At 42.9% G+C, this 20,960-nt stretch overlaps 1 protein-coding gene across 1 annotated transcript in view; it reads right to left on the reverse strand.

The window, feature by feature from the left end:
* mettl15 (methyltransferase 15, mitochondrial 12S rRNA N4-cytidine) overlaps positions 1-20,960 on the reverse strand; it is a 145,235-nt gene that overhangs the window by 13,131 nt on the left and 111,144 nt on the right. The window contains exons 3-4 of the mRNA XM_078549543.1: positions 9,737-9,928; positions 6,645-6,823 (exon numbers count right to left, since the gene is read on the reverse strand). Coding sequence (XP_078405669.1) covers positions 6,645-6,823; positions 9,737-9,928 — 371 coding nt within the window. The remainder of the gene's footprint in view (positions 1-6,644; positions 6,824-9,736; positions 9,929-20,960) is intronic.

Consider the following 20,960-nt stretch of genomic DNA (forward strand, 5'->3'; position numbering starts at 1 on the left):
TTCTATCAATAGCTATCAGAAAGACTCCATCTCTCCATCTTCAATAGCCAAGTACTCTGCACTCTGCTGATCTCCATCACTGCCCCCTCCGCAGCAGTCAGGTGGCGATGAATGTAGGGCTATCCCCCGATTCTCTGCTTCTCACTGGTGTTCTGCGCTCTCTTCCGTTGCAAGGAAAGGGAGAGTTACATGTGTAAGAAATGGGATGGTTTGAGAGGATAGAATGACAACATTTGTGGAGGATGACTGTGAGGGAAGAGTGAGAGATGGCAATAGGCTAAGGTTGAGTGTATGTGTTGGCTGTTCAGATGAGGATGTGAGGAGGTGGCTTAAGAGAGAGGAATGGGTGGAGCTGCAAAATGTGCTGGTCTGAGGAGTGCTGTGCAGGAGAATGCCAGGGTAGTCAGAGTGAGAGGGTTGGCAGTTGAATGTGACATGCCACTCACCTTTCCAATCCTTTGAATCTTTTCTGGCACTATCCACTGTGGGACCACACTCACCTTTCTCAACTTCCAGCTATACCTGCTTGCACTCAGGGGATGGTCCCTTCCTCTTGTTTGCTGGGGATAATATTTTTCTGCAGGGTCTCCCAACCTGGGATGCCTCGGAGAACTGAGGGGAGGAGGCAGTCTTTCGGCATTGAAACTCCATCAGTAAAGTTCCTGTTTCTGCCTGACAATTGCAAAATGTTTCCATTCCATTCCTGCTGAGCCCCTTTAAACATTGAGCCTTTCATGCTCAGGTGAGGGTTTTGATCACGCCCACATGCTCTGACTGGTCGGGATACCTGGAAGTGGGTGCTAATGCCTTGGCTGAGTTAAAAAGCCATGGCAAAGCCCGCTCCACCAACTTTCATATTTCCAAACGCACAGCCACCCCCTCCACTGTGAACAGGTCCAAAGGTTAAAACTCTACCTCATGTATTTGGTGCAGATAAAGTCCATCCTCACTAACAGATGTGCAGTGCTGCCATTCTTACAGGCCTGGTCATTTAAGATTTCTCATTTTGGGAGGGTTCATGTCAGACTTCTGAGAAACCTTTAACCTTACTTGAAGTGGCTAGATTTCTTAAAAGAGTAGCACAGGGCATTGCTGATGTTCAAAGGTGTATTGCACGTTAATCTATATTTTATCTCAATCAAAAGTTCTTAACATTTAGAAATGTCTTCATTTTAATCTCAAATAAGTGTAATTTAGTTAATTTATTTCTAAAGTCATCGACTCTTTCTTTAAGTTGCCACTATCTTTAGATAAACTACATTTCTTTGAAAAAAATGAATCAAATAAAAAAGTGCCCCTTTTCGGCACTTGGAAACTGGCCTCTCATATTTTAAAATGCTCTTTAAAATCTGGCTCTAATCAAGCTTTTGTTCACCTAGCCTAATATCTCCTTACATGACTCAGCATCAAATTTTATTTAATAACTCTCCTGAGATGTCCCTTGGGCATTAAAAGTGTTATCGAAATAAGCTGTTGCTGTGGTTAAATCTGTTTTTTTTCATGCAGACTAATTTTCTGGTGAAACCATTTGTAGCTCTACAACAAGTTAAATTTCCGCAACACTCAATACATACAAAGGCACTTCAGAGTGCTTCACGAAGCAATTAATGGCAACTGGATATTGAGGTAGGTGAAAATAAGGGAAGAGAAGTGATCGACTCAGCACAATTAATCTCAGCACTCTGAACTATCATGTAAAATGAATCATTCAAGTTACCTGTTCATTCATTATCCAGTCACCTTTGCTGAATGAGCGATGCTTAGACGTTTGGTAAGGTCATGAATATGTTTGCTGTGCTACTGAATTCACTGTTGAAAATTGCACTCCACTCCCTGGGCTCATACGTTCACCCAGATTTGGCATTTGTAATGCCAGTGCCACTGTTAGCATTCTTCGCTGTCATTACTGTGTGAAACTGATAGCAACTTCTCATACCTGCACACGTGTAGTTAAGTGCAGAAATCCAGAAGATGCTGTCAGTGATTTCTGTTCCTCCATAGGCTGCACTATTGCAGTTCTCAGAGTTCGAAATCATCTAGAAATCACTGAATTGACATGAATTTCCACCATTATTCTCACTGTTAATAATCCTCGATAAAGTTATGCCTTATTGAATGAGCATAACTGGGATTTTAATGGTGTACTAAGTCATAATTACTATTCAACAATGTCTCTGGCCCTGAAAAACTGATTTTATATTTGGGAAACATTTAAATTTCTCTATTCCATTGATTAAACTTATAAATTAAAAAAAAGTATGATATTTCAACTTCCACCTATGGTCCGATCTTTATTTTGCTCTCTGTAAAATTATACAAAGTGAATGATAGAACTTGCTTGTTACTTGCTATCTGGGCTTCAATGTGATTGGCTGATTAGCCTGCTTGATGACACCACTGTTGCTGGGCTTCAGAAATCCCTACAGTTAGTGCCAGACCGAAATTAATGTCAGGAGAGGTGAAATTCATGCCATGGAGCTCGCTAGATCTTTGCAGGCAGCTTTGTTCGAAGTTAGAGGTCACTGAATGCAAAATCCAGGCCATTTAGGAATGGCCCTTGACAAACTGCTACAGTATCCCAATTTAATTTCATTGATTCAATGAAAGAGAAGTAAGAAAAAAAAGGAGAGAAAATACTTGAGGAGCAGAAGAAAACTTTCAGCCAAAAGAAAACATTTAGTTACTGTGGTTATAAATAGCATTGTATTGTATTGTCACTAAACAAATTTGGTTGCTGACTCACAGAAGCTACCTAGAGGTTTCACCAAGCTGTTTTAATCATTTCTTGTGATAGAATTTGTAAATAAAACGTTTGGACATATGGCATACACATAAATATTTACTGAAACACATGGTATCTGATGTATTTTTCTAATATTTGAATATTATTTGAATATCTAAGTCTCATTCTAACGAAGTATCAATTTTGATCTACAATATGTATGTCTTCTGATTGCACACAGAAGATGGATGGCTAGCTACTTGGGAGGAATCTTATACTCTTGTTGCAACTACATTAAAAAAATCAAATTGTTAACATATAACATTATAGACACAGCACACAATATTTGTCAGCAAACTGTGTTGTGATGAGGCACAACTAATGACTGTGGTATCATCTCAGTAATCAGTAACAATACTTTACCCATTCTATGCTGATATTCAATGGCAGTGCATAAACAATACTTAAACCATAACCACATATTAAGAAAAAGGAATATACAGGCTGCTGTCTCTGATATAGAGGATGTTCTTACATGGATTTGTGGCATATTCTACTACTGACTCGCATGAACCTCAACTTTCACTAGGAGGAGGAGGAGGGATCGTTAAAAAGGGGAAATGGTGTCTTCATAATGGATGCTATGTGTTGGCAACCCTCTTCACACCAGAATATGAATTTAATTTCCATTTTAGTGGATTTATGTAAAATCACTGTGCTGCAGTCACTGAGTAAAATACATTTTTGCGTTTTGTTATATGAGCCGCTATCCCTCAACATAATGGATAATTGCAAGAATATAAATTTGGCCCTGTATTTCTTTTTCATGCAATTGTACAAAGTCACACAGAACCACTTAGCTCTAATTTCAGGATTCTCATCAATTCCTCTACATACTTATCAACAAAATATGCAAGGTAAAGTTTAGAATGTGATAGGAAATCAAAAATGTTATGAAGCAATTTATTGACTATCAGAATAGGGAATCTATCATAAAAACTGATGGCAATACTTTCTAAATAGAAATCCTGATTTAAGACAAATATACAGTAATTTGTTTTGAGTTTATAGAATGAATACTAAGCAGAGGTTTAGTATAAAAATAGGACATATTTTGCCTGAAAGGATAAGTTCAATCCAAACCTATATCCACTGAGAATGTTCTTGTACACTGCTAAATTTTGTCTTACAGAAAAAAATGCCCTTTTGGAAACTTTGACTTCATTGTTCACAGATCTTCACTAAATTCAAATTAGACTCCTTTGGGAAGAAATTGGCCCACATAGTACCCGTTCTCCAGGTGGAAATCAGGGGGGAGAAAAGGACCAAATTCATGACATAATGTCCCATCCTCAATCTATGCCTATATGAAAGACTCCAAAAAATGGTTTTCCAGGCATTCACTACTTACTACCAAAACCGATGTTGCCCCTCTTTTGCATATGTTAATGTGGGTCCTGAGCCTCTCAACAAATTATGATCCACTTAGGTTGTCTTGTGTTTGCCACCCACAAACCAGAATACATTACGTTTTTACTTTACAGGAAATAGTGGATTTGCTGCAAAAGGCTCTCCATCACTTGCTTTGACAAGACTTGAACTAGAAGTTACAAGTTCTTTGTTACAAGATTGTTACAAGGATTTTAAACATAAGGCCACATGATAACATGGGCCCAATGGGATCATACATTCACTTATGAATAATGCAATTAAAACCCACTGAGGAGTGGGCAAGTAGTGTAACTTTCCACAGGACTGACGCTAAAGGCAATTGTTACCTTCCAGAACAACACTGGTGGCTCAAATAACAACGGCACAAATTCTAATGAAGGGCAGGGCAACCCAAAACATACTTATATGAATATTACAGTTTAGAGGCATTGAATTGATTTCGTGAAACCATACAGCATTTTTTGTACTGTATATCTGTGAGTGGAACATTTTCTGAGTGCCATGAGGGTATCCACCTAGAACAGAGATCTGGGAGACAGTATGCCAAAACAGTCCATTCACCTCAGAAAGCAGATGTGACCTATGATAAATAGGCGGAGGTTGACAGATTGTCAATTCAAAGAACCATGCTTTCTTTGGCCATAAGAAGTAAAAGAATTGACATGGACGGGTGTTTCTATTCATGAATTGGGGTTTATGTTTTAAGTTAAGTGTTGAGTTGCCAACCCTCCAGGACTGGCGATCAATCTCCAGGAAACTGCTGTGTGCAATCCTGGAGAAAAATTATAGAGACATTAAAAATAAGATTTAAAAAAAAATCTCTTTACAAGTTATAAAAAATATTGAAAATGGTGGGAAACAGGCTGTTTGGCTGACAGTGAAGCATCATTTAATTGGGTAATGAGTCTTTTTGCTTTCCAATTGGCGTAGGAAGGCAGTGCGTCACAAGGATGGATGTGTCGTCCAAAGAATGGCTGGAGGATTGGGGCAAGTCATGGAATGAAACCTCCAGGAATATATTTAACCATAGTTGGCAACTCTGGTTAAGTGTATAATTTATGTAATTAGCACCAAATCTTCATTCATGGTTCTTCTTCATCAAGACTGTAAAGAGAGTTTTGAGCAACATGTATTTAGTATTGAGGGACTTTACAATAAATAGGCTGCATTAAAATTTTAAAAGGGGTTAACAGTGACTGAACCATTTGGTGGGAAATAGTAGAGTGACAATAATGAGATTTCTTTAGTTGACAAAATAGTATTAAGTGTCCAAAGAGAGATCTATAAACTTGCATATCAGTCGTACTATTCCTGAACACCTCCAAGCTACGCATATATAAAAAAAAACAAAGGATTACATAGTCTATAGAGAACTGAACTCAAGGGGGTTGAAATGGCAGGAAAAGGAAGCAAGCTGTCAGATGCTGTGGCAATTAAGGCTATGACTCATATTTGGTCCCCCGGCATGAGTTTAATCCTCATATTTTTTAAAAACTAGTGATTTACTGAGGTGACATAACTGTTCACTCTATGATAATCACATCATGATTTTTCCCATCGTTAAAATTTAAACTTGTGATTAGTTCAGTTAATGGCAATGTGTAAGCAAAAGCAATTAAATTCATCTTAATATGAATAATTTTCTTTCAGAAACAATGGATTTGTGATAACTCTGGACGCCAGCAGCATCTGATTTTGCTGCTGTTACTTAACCCTCCACCAACAAAAGCACTTCTACTTAGTACTGGAATATTGTCCTTTACAGAGCTGGCAGAGATTGCATTCTGAAGCAATCAATGGAAATGCTCATGTATACAGCAATTCATTTGCAATGTAAAACTCAACAACTCTTGAAGAACTAAGGAAATGTAATCAAATTGGTATAAGCAGCTTTCAAACAGATTTTTATAGAATGCAAATCTTAATGCAATACTACAACGGGCTTGCAATTATTTGAACCACCTGGGAGATGAGAATGTGTGGACAATTAAGAGGATGCTTTACACTTACCACACAGTAAATGAAGTAAATTTTGATTCTGGGAGAAGTACGGTCTGCAGCAGCTTTTTGTCACAAACACAATGCATCATCCAACATTAAGCCTAAATTTCATTAGATAAATTCTGTTGATTTATACTTCTTCAAAAAGATTTCTAATGAATGGGTTCATTTAAGAGCATTCCATCTATTTCTATTTTAAGAAATAACGGGCAATTTACATTGCAATAAATCATTATCCCTGATTAAAACAAAACATATTGTATAATAACCTAGTAGCAACTGCATGCTAACTTCAGAATGGAAAATCTAATTTGTTGGCTTCTATTCTCAATTCTAAAATAAAACTCTGACATCAGAGGCAAAATGCACAGGATTAGTACCTGCAAGTGTACTGTACAAATAGGTCCCACTGGGACTTTTAAGATTAGTATTTTTCCTTCCAGACACTGGCTGGAATTAATGAGAATACCTGCAACTATACTGGCGAGCTGCTGAGTGCGAGTGATGGGATAGATGCTGCGTGCCTGTGCGATTGCTGCAGCTATTTTCTTTGCATGCCTTTCCTCTCCGTAGATCCTTAGGATGGACGCAAGTGACTGTTGATCTAAGGCATTCACCACGTCAGCTGCAGTGGGCATGTCGGGGTACCTACGCACAAGAGGAGCCAATTAATTTGTTTGACGTCATTTTCATTGACAGAGGTGAAGCTTCACAGCACTGAGAGAGACAGGGCTGAAATGCATACAGCATACAAGTATGTTTGAGGTTCTTTTTGGTAACAGATGGTTAAGGAAAAAAAGAAACAAGAAAGATATTTCACAGCCCATCTTCAGTCTTCGGAAGAGAACCCAATTAAACCTATTTTTGTTGAAGTCACCAATTATTAATTGGAATTCAAATTCTGACCCAACACCAAATAGGTATGAAACCCAATACGTGGCAGAAATTTAAGTTTATTGTTCTTTTAACAAAAATACATCCTATACTTAGCTTAGAATCACCAAACCCTGGTGGAAAAGTCTGAAATGGGTTTGTGTGGAGCAGAGCTAACTTTATTGTCTGCTAACAAATTTAGAAGACAGTTAAGCCAATTTATATGCATCAGATTTGAATAGAAATTTAACTGCCCTCAGATGGAATAATTTAAATGAACAGAATGATTTTCATTTTGTTTTCACAAACAAGAGTTCACCACTACATATAAAATTAACTTGCGCTGAGGCTATAGTGTTTAACCTTCTGGCATTTAAATAGGCAACGTCCATTCTTCCTAATTTAGGAAACTAATCTGATTAATGAATACCGCATTATCTTAAGAAACAGGGGTTGAAATTCTTTAGCTGCTCATAAATTCAAGTTGAACTCCGAGCAATAGTTGTGTGTTCAGTCCAACTTCCATCAGTTTTCATCATCTAACTTGTGTTAACCCTGATACAAACCACCAATAAGCCCAATTATGCAGATCCAGTCTAAATTAGATTATAATATATTGTCCTCTAACATCTTTAATAGCTTGTTAATTTGTTGTCTTTAAAACAAGTGTAGCATGGTTTAAAATTTATTCCCAAAAAAAGAAATTTGTTTGTCTCTATACGTAAAATTAAAAAAACGTTGGATTGTATGATTTTTGTTGTCCCCGCCATGAATTATTTTAGAAGTAAACCAGTAACTCTGACAAATGTTGCTGGTTGCCCCAAATTTAAAATGGAATTGTGTACAAGCATCTTGATGCCATTTGAGGGTTAGGAGGCAGCATTGTGCCTACAAAACAGGCAGCAGAGTCCAATTTAGCCCTAACAAACACTGTGCAAGCCAGCTTGTGGAAAATGTCACCAAGATCCTCGATTCCAATATATCATAGGGCTGACTAATGATGACGATACTGGCAAAGATCTAACCCAAATACAGAGCTTGATATCTGACGCTCTGTCCAAGAATGAGTCAAAGGTGTCATTTATCATAACTGCCATTTTGTTAGGGTAGTCTTATGCTGCATAATGTTCAACTAGGTCCAGTTCAAACCACCACCCTCTCCAACAAGAAAGTGAATGTAGCTTCCCTTTCAGGATCAAAGGAGCTGTGTACTGTTCACTTCTGGACATCATTTTGGAGAAAGCACTCTGTAAAGCTGTCCTCTATTATGTCAAGATTCTCCTTTGAACCAAAAGCAATTCTGAAACAACTAATTTCAATTGGATTGGTATTTTGACTATAATTGTGGAGAATTGCATCATGATATCTTTTACTCAAAATATGCGCCTTTCATTTTGAAACAATATGGTCAACTATTGACACATGACCATCCAAAATGTAAACGATCTGAGTGCTATAAAACTGATGGCAGCTCAGATCTTTGTGGTCTTCCAATCTGCCAATCAGGTGAACTGCTTCCTACTCTAACCCACAAAACGTGTTCAGTTCAGTGCATCAATCTGAAATCACATGGGTGCATGGAACAGACCCATGAGTTGCTGAGACTGTCGCAATGTTTTCAGGAACAGCAAGTCCAGTTTTTTTGAACATGCAGGGACAACTTACAGAACTATTATTTACAGTGTTAATTGCTTTTGCATTAATGTGGGCTTGCTGGTTCCAAACACAGAGATCCAAACTTCTGTACACATTAAGGATGTTCAACTGAGCATCATCACTGAAAGCATAAAGAGAAGGTTAGAAGATTTTACTTCACGCAAAAAGCTACTAAAGTGTGGAATATGTTATCACAAGTGGGATATTAAAACTGATTTAATCACATTTTAAAGGGATTTGATAAACACAAAGAAAAATATTCAAGGACATGGAGAAGAGCAGGAAAATGGGACTTCAAAAATTCTGTTCCATTGTGGAGTTTTCAGTGGCACAGTCATGATTAGCTGAAGGGGCCTCCTGTGCTTGAATTTCTATGATGATGTGAAAATGTTAATTCTTTCATAATTAACAAAGCAAAATCATATTTCCTTTATACAATACCCCCTTTAGTTCTAACTGCACAGAAACCCTGAACTGCACAGATTAGTTGTGTGAAAAATAATTTATCAAGGCTTTAGCTCCAGAACGAATTGAAATATTTTAACATTTAGCTGAGGAAAATTTATTCTGATAAATTTAAGTTAATCTAAATTCAATTACTGGCATGTTTATGAACAAAACATTCTGAAATTAAAAAGCGTGAAGCTCAAATTTTCAAAACCAGTAATATGATAACAATCCTTAGTATTCTTAAGAAAATATATTTGACAAGTATGTTATTGTGATGTTACAGCTTGAGCCAACAGTCCTTACCTCGAAACACATATTAAACATTGTCCTCACTGCTAAGAAACTGAATTAGCGAAATAGCATTACTTTCTATTTGTAGCAGGCCAGAAAATAGATAGTTTTAAGCTCTTAATACCAACACTCTCATCTGCTTTCAAGTCTGGCAGGTATTTTATAATATAGCACCGTGTTTGCCAGAATCACTATCCACAGAAGTGGGATTAACTGGATTAATCCTGTCAGTTCTTATGATATGAATGAAGACACCATTGTCATGGGAATAATTGTGGTTTCTGTACCAACCTGTCTCCGTCCATTCTCATGTCCAGAGGGCCATCTTTGCTTAATGCAAAACCTCGCAATGGTATATCTAACTGCATAGAGGAGCAGCCTGCATCTATGAGGACGCCATCAAAGGTATCTCCTTCTACTCCCGATGCCATTAGTAAGGCCTCCAGTTGGCTGAATCTTCCAAGGAGAGGTCGAAACCGGCCACTGAAAGAAAAAAGTTACAAAGGGAAAAATTATTCTTTGCAAAATAATTACGAATAATTACGCTTATAAACCCTACATTTGCTTTTGGTCCACTGCTGACAGGCCCAAAAACTCTTCACCATATTTAAGAGCTGCCAAATCAAGCTACTGAGAAACCTATACGGTTATCATTCCTGGTTGCCTGATATGGAATGTATATTTTTCTCCAGTAGGGTCATAGCTCATTTACCTAACTCACAGATCTGACACATGGAGCCCTCTAAGACGAGGCTTCTGGATCCACATGTGTGCAACTGAATAATTGTTGGACCTTAATCAGCTAAGAATGGGAAGTTTATCAGGAGTAGGCATTACTTTATTTGTCTAACTATAACTATCTGTGATGCCATTGGCTGGCTGGTTTACCTGGAATAATCTTGTCACCCCTGACAACCCCACTATCCCCCCCCATCTCCAGGTGCAATTATTGGTATTGTCTTTGAGTGCTGCAGAGCTACCATCAGGGATCAGATTACAGAAGCACAAAGGGTTAGCTTCCATTGCCAAGCACATCATCTTCGAGCCATCTGACTTAGCTCCCCCAAAGGAGATAGCCACTAGTTAGCCATTCGGAAACTGACAAGAACAGATTCGAACCCTCACTAGGTAAACCGAAGGTAGCATTAACATTTTGACTAAATCACTAATTAAAAATGTTGTATGATGTATGGGCATCATTGCATAAGTTCCACTCCAGGATATGAGCACAAAAATCAAGGCTAGCGCTCTAGTGCAGCAGTGGGGGATGTGACGTCAAACCAAGTCTCAAGTGGATGCAAAAGATTCCATAACACGATCTAAAGAGCAGGGTCCAGTGTCCTGGACAATATTTATCTCTCAATCAACATCACAAAAACAGATTATCTGGTCATAATTGTTGTAGGGCATTGGTTACAGCTTAGTTGATCTGAAGAAGTCTTCATAATCAAAGACTGTAAGCCTTTATTGACTCCTAGAACTATTTACAAACATGCAGTAAAGGGTACAAACTAGCTGGTTTACATGTTTGTTAATACACGTGGCTCTGTCCAACACTAGACTGACCCTAGGTGTGGGCCATGTGCTCTCTTACATCATTGTGTGGGTGGTACTGTAATCAGTCCTACATTAACTCTCTATGTGCCAGACCCTTATACTACACCTCCCCCAAGTCTTTATCCAATGTATTTTGTTACTATAGTTTACCTTATATCTTACATTGTTGTTACTATCATACATTTACACTGTCATTACTACATCATCGCTCCCCATCTCCCTCCATATGTCCTTGAAATCAAAGGTTCAGGTGGTCTGGAGGCCTTATAACCCTTCCATATCTCGTTTTTAGTACAGTCGGAGGAGTGGTAGGCTCTGTCACTGCTAGTTCTCCTTGCTGGTTTGGAGGTTGCTCTTGCATCTGGGTACGTTTCCATTCTTTTCTTCCCTTCCTTCGTGTTGAACTATAGTTGGTTGATTCGGCTGTTGCACTAGTCTGTGGTTGCTACCCTAACTCATTTCTTGTGGGGTGGACAAGCATAGTATTTGTCTTTTTGATTTTTCCTTTTGTTTCTTCTGTCGTCATATGGCGATGTCCTCTGTGACTAGAATGAGGTTTAGCGGTATGCTCACCTCTGCATTTTGCTCTCTGCAGTGGATGCCTGCTACCAGGTTCCAGCATCTTTTGTGGCTTTGGCATTCTGGCTGGGAGCTGTAGCTTAGGTGGTTGCAGTGTCAACCTGCTGTACCGTCATTGGAGCCGGAGGTTGAGGACCATCGGACTGCTGCTCACTCTCTTTTACATCCTACACTGGAGGCTGGGTAGTTGGTCTGGTCTGACCATTATAGGTTTTCCGGCACCTGTAGAGAATGGACAAGACTGCTCTGCAAAGAGAGGGGACAGTTCAGAGCTGAGGTCCCAGTCGGGATACTCTTCTTTGTTTGAGTACTTGGGAACTTGCAGTTCTGTATGATTAACAACAGTAGTTGCCTTGACATCTTCTGCCATTTTGAGGAGATCCAAGGCTACATAGCAATCTCTGCTCAGAAGAGAGAAAGGCTGGTTACGGATGACATACATCAGCTCTAGGATTTGTTTGCCACCATTCCTTAATGGTTCCAGAATCATGTCTATGACTGGAAGTCGGATTCCTCTGGACCCATAGCATGGTGTGTCTGTGTTTCAAAGCCAGAGGTCTTTTAGCCACATTTCTTTGTCCAACAGGACTGTTACGCTTGCTGCTGTGTCTAATTTAAAGTTTGTTAAATGGCCATTGACTGAAATATCCTCATTCCAAAATGAGAAACCAAGATCTTTGACCTCACCCAAGAAGCATGGCTGTGTCCCCTCCGGGCTTGCAGTCTCAACCTTGTGGATGATCTCTGGGTCTTCTGTGCATTTCAGAGTTTTTACCTTGCACAGTTTGCCATAGTGTCCAATCCTGTTGCACTGAAAGCATTGGGCTGAAATTGCAGGACATTGATCTGGTCTGTGGGGGAGCTTTGCTCCACGGCGTTGACATGGTTGCTCTGCTGGCTGGTCCGGGTATTGCTTTCCCTTGTCTGGAGTGTCCCTATGTCTTTGTTGTTTAACTAGCTGAACTGTGGATTACCCCCTGCACTGTGGCTTATTTTCCCTCCTTAGAGTGGACCTGTGCTGCTCCCGGAGTTCTGACTGCCTTACTATCTGGATGCCTTTTCCAGGGTTAAATCTTCCTTTGCTTGCATGAGGTCAGACAATGCATTGTCCACTACTCCTGCCACTATTCTGTCTCGGATGAGTTTAGATTTTAAGTCTCTGTATTCACAATATTTTGCCATCCTGTAGAGATCTTTGATGAATAAATTGACAGGTTCTCCTGCCTGCTGGACTCACTTGTTAAATTTAGGCCTTTCAAATATTTTATTGCTTCTTGGATTAAAATAAATGTCAAAAAGATTTTAGTACTTCTTCAAATTTAGCAGATCATTCATTGATTCTCTGTCTTGGAATAATGTCAGCCACAATCGGGCCTACCGGGTAAAGCAGTGTGTTAACCTGCTCTGCTTCTTGAGTTTTTGTCTAAACCTGAAGTGATGCTGTTTCTTAGGAATCTTTTCCTCCAAAGTCCCCAGTTATGTGATTGAGCTGGGGCTTGGGTTATTCCAATTGATTTGGAAGTGTGGAATTCTGATCCATGGTTGCATTTTTAAAAAGTGTAGGTCCTGCTTTAAGAGCCTCCTGAATTTCAAGGGGGTCGCCGTTCACTTGGAGACAAAGGGATTTCCCGTGCTTGTCGGTTTTGGCAGGCTCTACTACGATAGTGATCACGCTCAGCTTGACAAAGATTTTCAACAATGGCTGCCCAGATCGACTGCAGAGTTCTCTTGCTTAGCTTTTTACTCCAAAGTCACAAATTTATCAAATCCTTCCTTTTGCTTTCTCTTAGCTGAATTTAGGAGTCGCAATTCTCCTAGATTATTTAGTTAATTATTTTTTCTGTTTCAGAGTGAGTTCAGACACCATGTGTTCAAGCGCCATCTCAGGATTGGGTTTTGGCGATGTGTTTCACAAACTGCACTTCTGACTGAATTATTCTCAGGACTTGCTGTAGCCTGGAGTTTTAGGATTAGAAGGTGGACTTCCAAAGGAGATTCAATGAAGTTTTCTGCTGCAGTAAGGAATTTTCAGTTTCTGCCTCCAGCTTCCAAGACTTTCTTTGGAGCTTTCTCTTGGCAATTCTTTCCTCGGCACCTCTGCTTCTTAAGCTTCTTTTCAGGTCAGATTGCTTTGCTCAATTTTTTTCAGACTGCTAGCATTTTAGTTTTTCTCTGCATTTTCTGCGAGGTCTTTTTCCACAATCTTCCACCAAGTTGTAGGGTGTTGATTACAGCTCAGTAGGTCTGAAGAAGTCTTCCTAGTCATAGGTAGGTTAGCTGTAAGTCTTTATTAACTCTTAGAACTATTTACAATTATATAGTAAAGGGTACAAGCCAGGAGCTGACTCCATGACTTGTGCACATGACTGTCCACACCAGACTGACCCTGGGTGTGGGTGATGTGCTCTCTTACATCACTGTGTGGACGGTACTATACACAGTCCAACATTAACCCTGTATGTGCCAGGCTCTTATTAGGCTGGGATTTTCCAGCCTCGTTGGGGTCGGGTGTCAGGGCGGGTGGGGGGGAAATATGGTGAGAAGGCCAAAAATCACTTTTATGCTGTCATGAAACCAGATGGCAATCGTCCACTCCACCCATCAATGGCAGGCCGCGTTTCCCGACGCTGCACGTTGGGGACGTCATTTCAATACATTTGCATTTAATTATAAGCCCTGCTCACCGGAATCATCCCCCCACGTCAAATTTACCATTCACGGCGCTGTGACTGCAGGATGACTGCCTTTACAAGTCACGCACCCGGCGACCGGGAATTCGAGGGGGACTCGGAGGTGAGTGCACACAACCTTGGGACATCAAAGAAGGGGGCTCTGTGCATTCCCGGGGGCAGAGGCAAGTTGCTTTCTCCTGGCTGGCTTTCAGTGTGGTGGTGGGGCAAGGGCTCCAGTGCAGGTCAGGCTGTGGTGGTGGGGGAATTGGGGGCAAGGCAGAACAGACTGAAGGAAATACTCAAGCACATGCCAGGGGTGCGGGGGCTGGCGGAAGGGGGTGCGGGGAGGGTGCTGTTGAGGAAAGCAGCCAAGCACTTGGAAAAGCCTGTCAAAAATTAGTTTTCTTGGGCAGGGGAGACCGTTCAGCCGCAGCTCCAGTGACATGCTTGGAGTTGGGCCCCTGAAGCTTTTCTCTCCATTCAAGCAACAAATGCTCGATAACTTTTCACCCCTTGGGCGCAGGCTGCAAATTAATGTGGGTTTTAAGGAGCAGCAGAGGAAATGGCCGACGGGGCAAGTTGTACAATCCCCTTGTGAAAGGTGGCCATGGCACACTCACTGGTGGGGGTGCTCACAGCCCCTTGCAATGTCTTTATTAAGGTTTGGACCAGTATCCACCATGGTTCAAGCTAACACTGTAGCCTTGCAGTGCGGGTTAGGAGAATGCCTGCACCCAAGCTGATAGCGCAACATGCAGTCCAATGGCCAAAGTTGTCGCCAATTGGTCAAGTGGGGTAAGGTGGAGGTGGGTGGGGTTTCAGACAGCCAATAAACACCTTACACACTTGGCCATCCAAGTAGTTTGCCAGCACGCAAGTAGGGGCTTTCAGAACTAACCAAGAGAGGTTCTTAGTACACCTATGCTAACCCACTCCTCTCACTCTTTGATCCTGCAGGAGGAGAACATCAGGATCATGGAGCCTGGTGATTTAGCTGTCTGCCTCATGGCTTACAAAGGTCAGAAAAGAAGAAGAGAGCAGCAGAGGCGCCTGGCTTGGCAAAGGGAGGTGCACCTCCATCAAGATGAAGGGGTGGCAGGGCCTGCTGCACACGCAGCTGAAGATCCACAGTGAGCCATCGCTCGTAGGTGCCTCGCTAGACTCCGAGTCTATAGATGGCACCTGTCATTCTTGCAGATGACCGAGAACCAGTGTTTCCAAAGAGTACGCATGTCTAGGCAATTGGTTAGTCACGTATGCCACCTGCGGCAGGATTTGGTGCCATGGGGACATGGAGGGCATCTACTGCCAGTGGCCATGAAAGTGACTGTGGCGCACAGTTTTACATCAGTGGCTCCTCTCAGGTCTCCACAGGTGACCTGTGCGGGATCACACAAGCCTCCGTGCACAAGTGTATCCAGGAGATCACGGACACCATCTTTGCAAAGGCACAGGAATTTATGCATTTCACCTGGGATCAGGAAAGTCAGGAAGCAAGAGCGCTGGGATTTGTGCAGATTTCTGATTTCCACAGGTGCAGGATGCCATCGACTGCACTCACATGGCACTTAGATCTCCATGGCAACAAGCAGTCAAGTACATCAAACGCAAGGGCTTCCACTCACTCAATGTTCAGCTGGTGTGCGACCACCACAAACACATCCTACAGGTCTGCGCACAATCCCCAGGCAGCATCCACGACTCCTACATCCTTAGTAGGTCTCAGGTCCCTGACATCTTCCAGGGTCCAGACAGACTGCAAGGTTGGCTCCTCAGGGACAAGGGCTACCCACAGAGGACATGGCTGATGACGCCCGTGCGGCAGCCTCAGACTGCAGAAGAGCGACGGTATAACGAAGCTCATGCCGTGACCCGGACTTTGGTAGAGCAAACGGTAGCATTTTCAAAATGAGGTTCTGGTGCCTCGACAGGTCCTGTGGAGCACTGCAATAAAGGCCCCCTAGGGTGTTGCACATCATCGCCGCTTGCTGCATGCTCCACAACCTGGAGCTGCAACGGGGGGAGGACCAGGCTGAGGAGAAGCTGCACATATCTTCCAATGAAGAGGACATTGAAGGAGATGATGATGATGAGGTCCTCAAAGGCGAGGATGCTGGCGAAGAGGCCAGATGAGGCAGGTGTGCTCAGGAGGCCCTCTGCCGCAAGGGTCATGGAGGATAATGATGAGATGCAGTGAGGACAGTCCTGACATCCTCACCTTGCATCTGTGAATGTTTGACTCCTGTGTGGCTGATGGCAGCGCACATACCCTCAGTGCTCAAGCTCATGTCATGGACACGCAGCGGAGGTTTTAATAGTCACTAGATTTCAGGGGGACAATGGCGACATGCAATGTGGACACTCTATAGATCTTCACATTGCCTCTGTGAATGTCTGACTCCTGTCTGGCTGAGGGCAGCTTGCTTCTGCTCTGTGATCAGGGTCATGTCATGCAGACATAGCCGTAAAACTTTAAATGCACCTGATCCTTTGTCAGCCTTCAGCACCTGAGCCCTTCAGGAGCACAGCGTCACAGGTCACAGACACTGAAGAGATGGGGGCCCAACCCCACAGAGAGAATGACGGAACTCTATGATGCCTGCCCACGACATTCTGGCACAATAACAAGGGTCATTGAGGTGCAGGCATCACTAATGTGTCCAGTGAGTGTGAAGCCGGACCATCACTTTGATCTGAAGGTTACATACTGCACGGGGAAGAGGCCTTGGACTGAGATACCTGCCTTTATCTTGTGCAGGAACCAAGGTTTCATATCTGAGTGACACGAACACTGCTCATTGTAACAAGGAGCCTTAGGCATGGAGACATTATTGGGAGTTTATTTACAATAGTGAACATTAAATACAAGTGGTTAACACCCGTGCCCAGGCTGTGCAACCATATCTTCTTAACCTTCCTAACCCTGCTGCTAGTCTTGGTAGTCCCCTACCATCAACAGTGGAAGTGGAGGCAGCCTGTTGACCGCCACACCCTGTCTGTGATGACCTTGGCGGTTTACCTTTCTCGAGGGCTCAGGTCTGAAGGGCCCCGGCTTACTTTCGGGATCCTGCTGTGTGACAGTGGCACCCTCCTTGGCCTGTGGAGCTGGAGCTGTTGCGGTCACAGGAAGAGGGGGTTTGGATGGGCCGGACCCTTCCGGAGTCACTGGGTAGATGGCCCTGGGGCGTGCACCAGCTGATCCTCCTCCCTATGGGTGCACAAGGGTCCCTGGCCAACTTCTTGAGGAGAAGGGGAAGCTGGACTGAGATTGAGCTGCCCTGCACCCCTCTCACATTGACTCTGTTGGGGGCCAACTATGGCATCAGCGATGGAGTTCAGCCCATGCAGCAGTGCAGGGTCGATGTCCTGGACCAAGGTCTCCATGGCGGCCCCATCCTGTCAGTGTTGACCTCGGTGCGTTGGTGTGCCACTTTATCATCTCAGACAGGAGGTGGAAAGACTCCTTCATCATGCCTTGCAATCTGAGGAGCGCAGCGGACATCCCTTCCTGATGTTCCCAAGTTTGCCTTTGCAGCTCCAACAACTGAGGTATGACCGAGTCCAGAGGCTTCTCATCTGGCTCGAACTCAGCAGATTTCTGGCCTCCAGCCGTCCTCCGATTGCCAGAAAACCTGGGAAGACTATGCCGCCCGCCATCTGCTGTGAATCAGACAGTGCGGTGTGCTCACCAGGCCCTGAGGCTACTCTAGAACCAGGTCCCACCGAGGTGCGTGTCTCTGTGCTGGTGAAGGGTGTGGTTGAGGGCTGTGATGGGTCTTCGATTAGAGTGTCACTAGAATTTTCCGCCGAGGTGTCTTCGGGGTTTGAGTCAAGGACTCACTCAGATGCTTCCCAGATGTGGCTGCGAAAGCAAGGAGAGATAATTAATACACGGCAGGGGACTGTGAAACAGGGGAACTCCCTCACAACATGGTTGTCTGATGGATGTTGCTCTACTCGATCCTCACTTGGTTGAGCACCATCGATCTCACCATCAGCATAGGAACAGTCCAGATCATCACTGGCCAGCTGGATGACTCTATTTTTGAAGTCTGTGAGGACCTTGATGTCAGGCATTCCTCCACCAGTCTGTGACCTCTTCCTTTTGTTGTGTGCCAGCTCGTCCTGCATAAAGACGGATGGTCAGAGTGTAAGCAGGACGCCTGCCAGGCCAGGTTAGAAGGATGCCTGGCATGTGTGAGTGGCGAGTGGTGCCATGGATGGGATGAGGCCACGATCCACAGGGTAGATGAAGGTGTGTGTGAGAGATTGAATGGTGATGTCCCTTGAACTGGCAGTGAGTAAGATCCCTGTGGATTTGTGGTGGGTTTATGAGTGCGTGAGTTGAGAGTGATGAGTGATGGCACTGGGTGGCTGTCCTCTTTTGCAGGGTGTTGGCGCTGACCATCGCTGCCATGCAGGATTGGTGACCTTGCTTGCTGGTCTTTGCCCAGAGCGGGGTTAGAGGATTTCACGTCGGTCCTCCACTGCGTCCATTAGGTGCCCGAGGGAGGCGTTGCCAAATTTGAGGGAAGCATGTTTCCTCCCTTTGGCGGTCATCACTTTGCAGTAGCTTCCAATACCTTAGAGAGAGCTGGCTCTGTGCAGGGACGCCCTTTAAATGTGGCGCTCGGATTATTGAAGGCTTGAGGTGACAGTGGGGTGGGTGAATCAGAGGCCACTCCCCCAGCGATGTGGCGTGTTTCCCGGGAATGCATTATTAACGAAATGGGGCATGCAGGGAATGGGACGGTATGGTGTGAGAAACCACCATTGCGGCCGGTGGGTAAAACGTCCTTTATTCCGCACTTTTTGCAAACCTGGGACGATTCCACCCTTATACTACAATTATGGTGTTGCTGTTGGTGGGAGCTTGCTGTGTGCAAACTGGTCTCATGCATTTGCTACATCACAACAGTGACAACACTTCGAAAATTAATTCCATGGCTGTTGGACACTTTGGGATGTCATGAGGTTCTGAAATGCACTATTTAATTGCAAGTCTTCTTTTCCACTTTGCTACAGTATTCCTTTCACTGATTAGACGGTAGAAATGTGAGTCATTCACAAAGAATTTTGTCCAGTGAGATCCCAGAATGCTACTCTTTCAACGAATCAGATGCCAGAGCTATCTCCATATTACCATTTCTGATGGCTAGTTCAGTCACAATAATGGGACAATCTATCAGAAAAACATCTGCAGCAAACTGCCACCATGAGTTCTTTACTCTTTCTATTATGCACCCCATGAAAAAAAGTACAAAGCAGAATAAATCATTTGTGAGAAAAACACAAACTTATGCAGAAGTATCCTCATCCCAGCTTCCAACTAGCCAGCTACAGGTATTAGCAGAAGTATACGCATTCTATTGTTAGGAAATAGAGATAGTTTAAGTAAGTTATACTGGTATTTGTAGGTGTTGGGAACGAGTTTTAGCTTTAAACTTTAAGTTTGATTTGTATTTTTGTATTTGGGTGTTAAGAAAGTCAAATTGAGTTTTAATTTCACTTTAAAAAGATGCCTGCCTTTCGAATGGTGTTTTACGACTGTTACAGCTAAGGTAAACACACAAGAGCAGAAGAATTGGGTTGTTGCCTAACAACAATGGTCCAGAAAGGCAGATCCTTCCCACACAATACACAGAAAAGCTAGAGACAGCAGTTTGTTTCGGAAGCTTTTGGAGTTCAGCTGGTTTTGAAGAGTATCTGCCACAGAAGCAGCCTAGAAGGGGACAGATAGCCAGTTCCAAGCTAAGGAAAAGACACCAAAAATCCAGGGGAGTGGAACAGGGGAAAGTCCCAAGAAGACATTTTAGTCAAAGGAAGGACAGGAATCTGGAAAAAGTCCTGTTAAGTGAAGTTAAGAGTGAGAGGTGGAGAGGAAGGCTCCAAGCTTCAGGTTTACAGAGAGAAAAGCTGCAGAAAGCAGATTTAAAGTGAGAACAGCTTACAAAGGGCAAGAAGGTCCAAAGAGATGGCTGAAGGTCTGTAACTCTTTGCTATGGGCATGTGAAGCAATGGTACTGTTGACAGCTGAGTTGGTGAAAAAGAGTGCGTGGAAGACAGCTTGAATGTATGTGGCAACCCAGGGAAGAGGAACATTGGAAGGAGAGTTCGAAACTCTGGAGGTGAACCTTTGTGGAAGGTGTCTGAGAGAAAGCGTCAGTTTAGGAGAAGATTCCAAGGCAAGGTCTTGGAGAGTGGAGATTGGAAACCCTCATGTGAAAGACGGAGTGCAGTGAGGCCGGTTGGCTCACAGTGTAACAAGTGTCTGGGGGGAGTTGATGAGAGATCCATAGCATCTGCTTGCGGTGACATCTGTCACTTAGTTTCAGAGTGTGGTATGTCTGACCACATTGGTACATGGACTGTGTACTTTATTGTGGACATTACAGTATATGATAGCTTTTGTAACTTGTGTTATCTTTACAAATCTGTATATATTTGTAAAGGTAGATAGAGTTGTGGGTGAAGGAGGATTGTAATATAGTTAATCTTTTCTTGTTTAATAAATGTTTTATTCTTTTGTTAAGAGTTCATCAGCTGACTTCTGTGATTCTGTTCAGTAGCCCCTCTCCACATATCTAAACAAACAATTAAAAGTTAGGATCCAGCAAGCTGGGTTGCACTCTCAGATCAGGCTTGCCCCGGGGTAACCTCAGTTAGAGATCATAACATTATGGGCTGTACCTTCCGGTCAGCGAGCC

Source organism: Cetorhinus maximus, chromosome 9 (assembly GCF_964194155.1).
Source record: "Cetorhinus maximus chromosome 9, sCetMax3.hap1.1, whole genome shotgun sequence".
NCBI classification, from domain to species: Eukaryota; Metazoa; Chordata; class Chondrichthyes; order Lamniformes; family Cetorhinidae; genus Cetorhinus; species Cetorhinus maximus.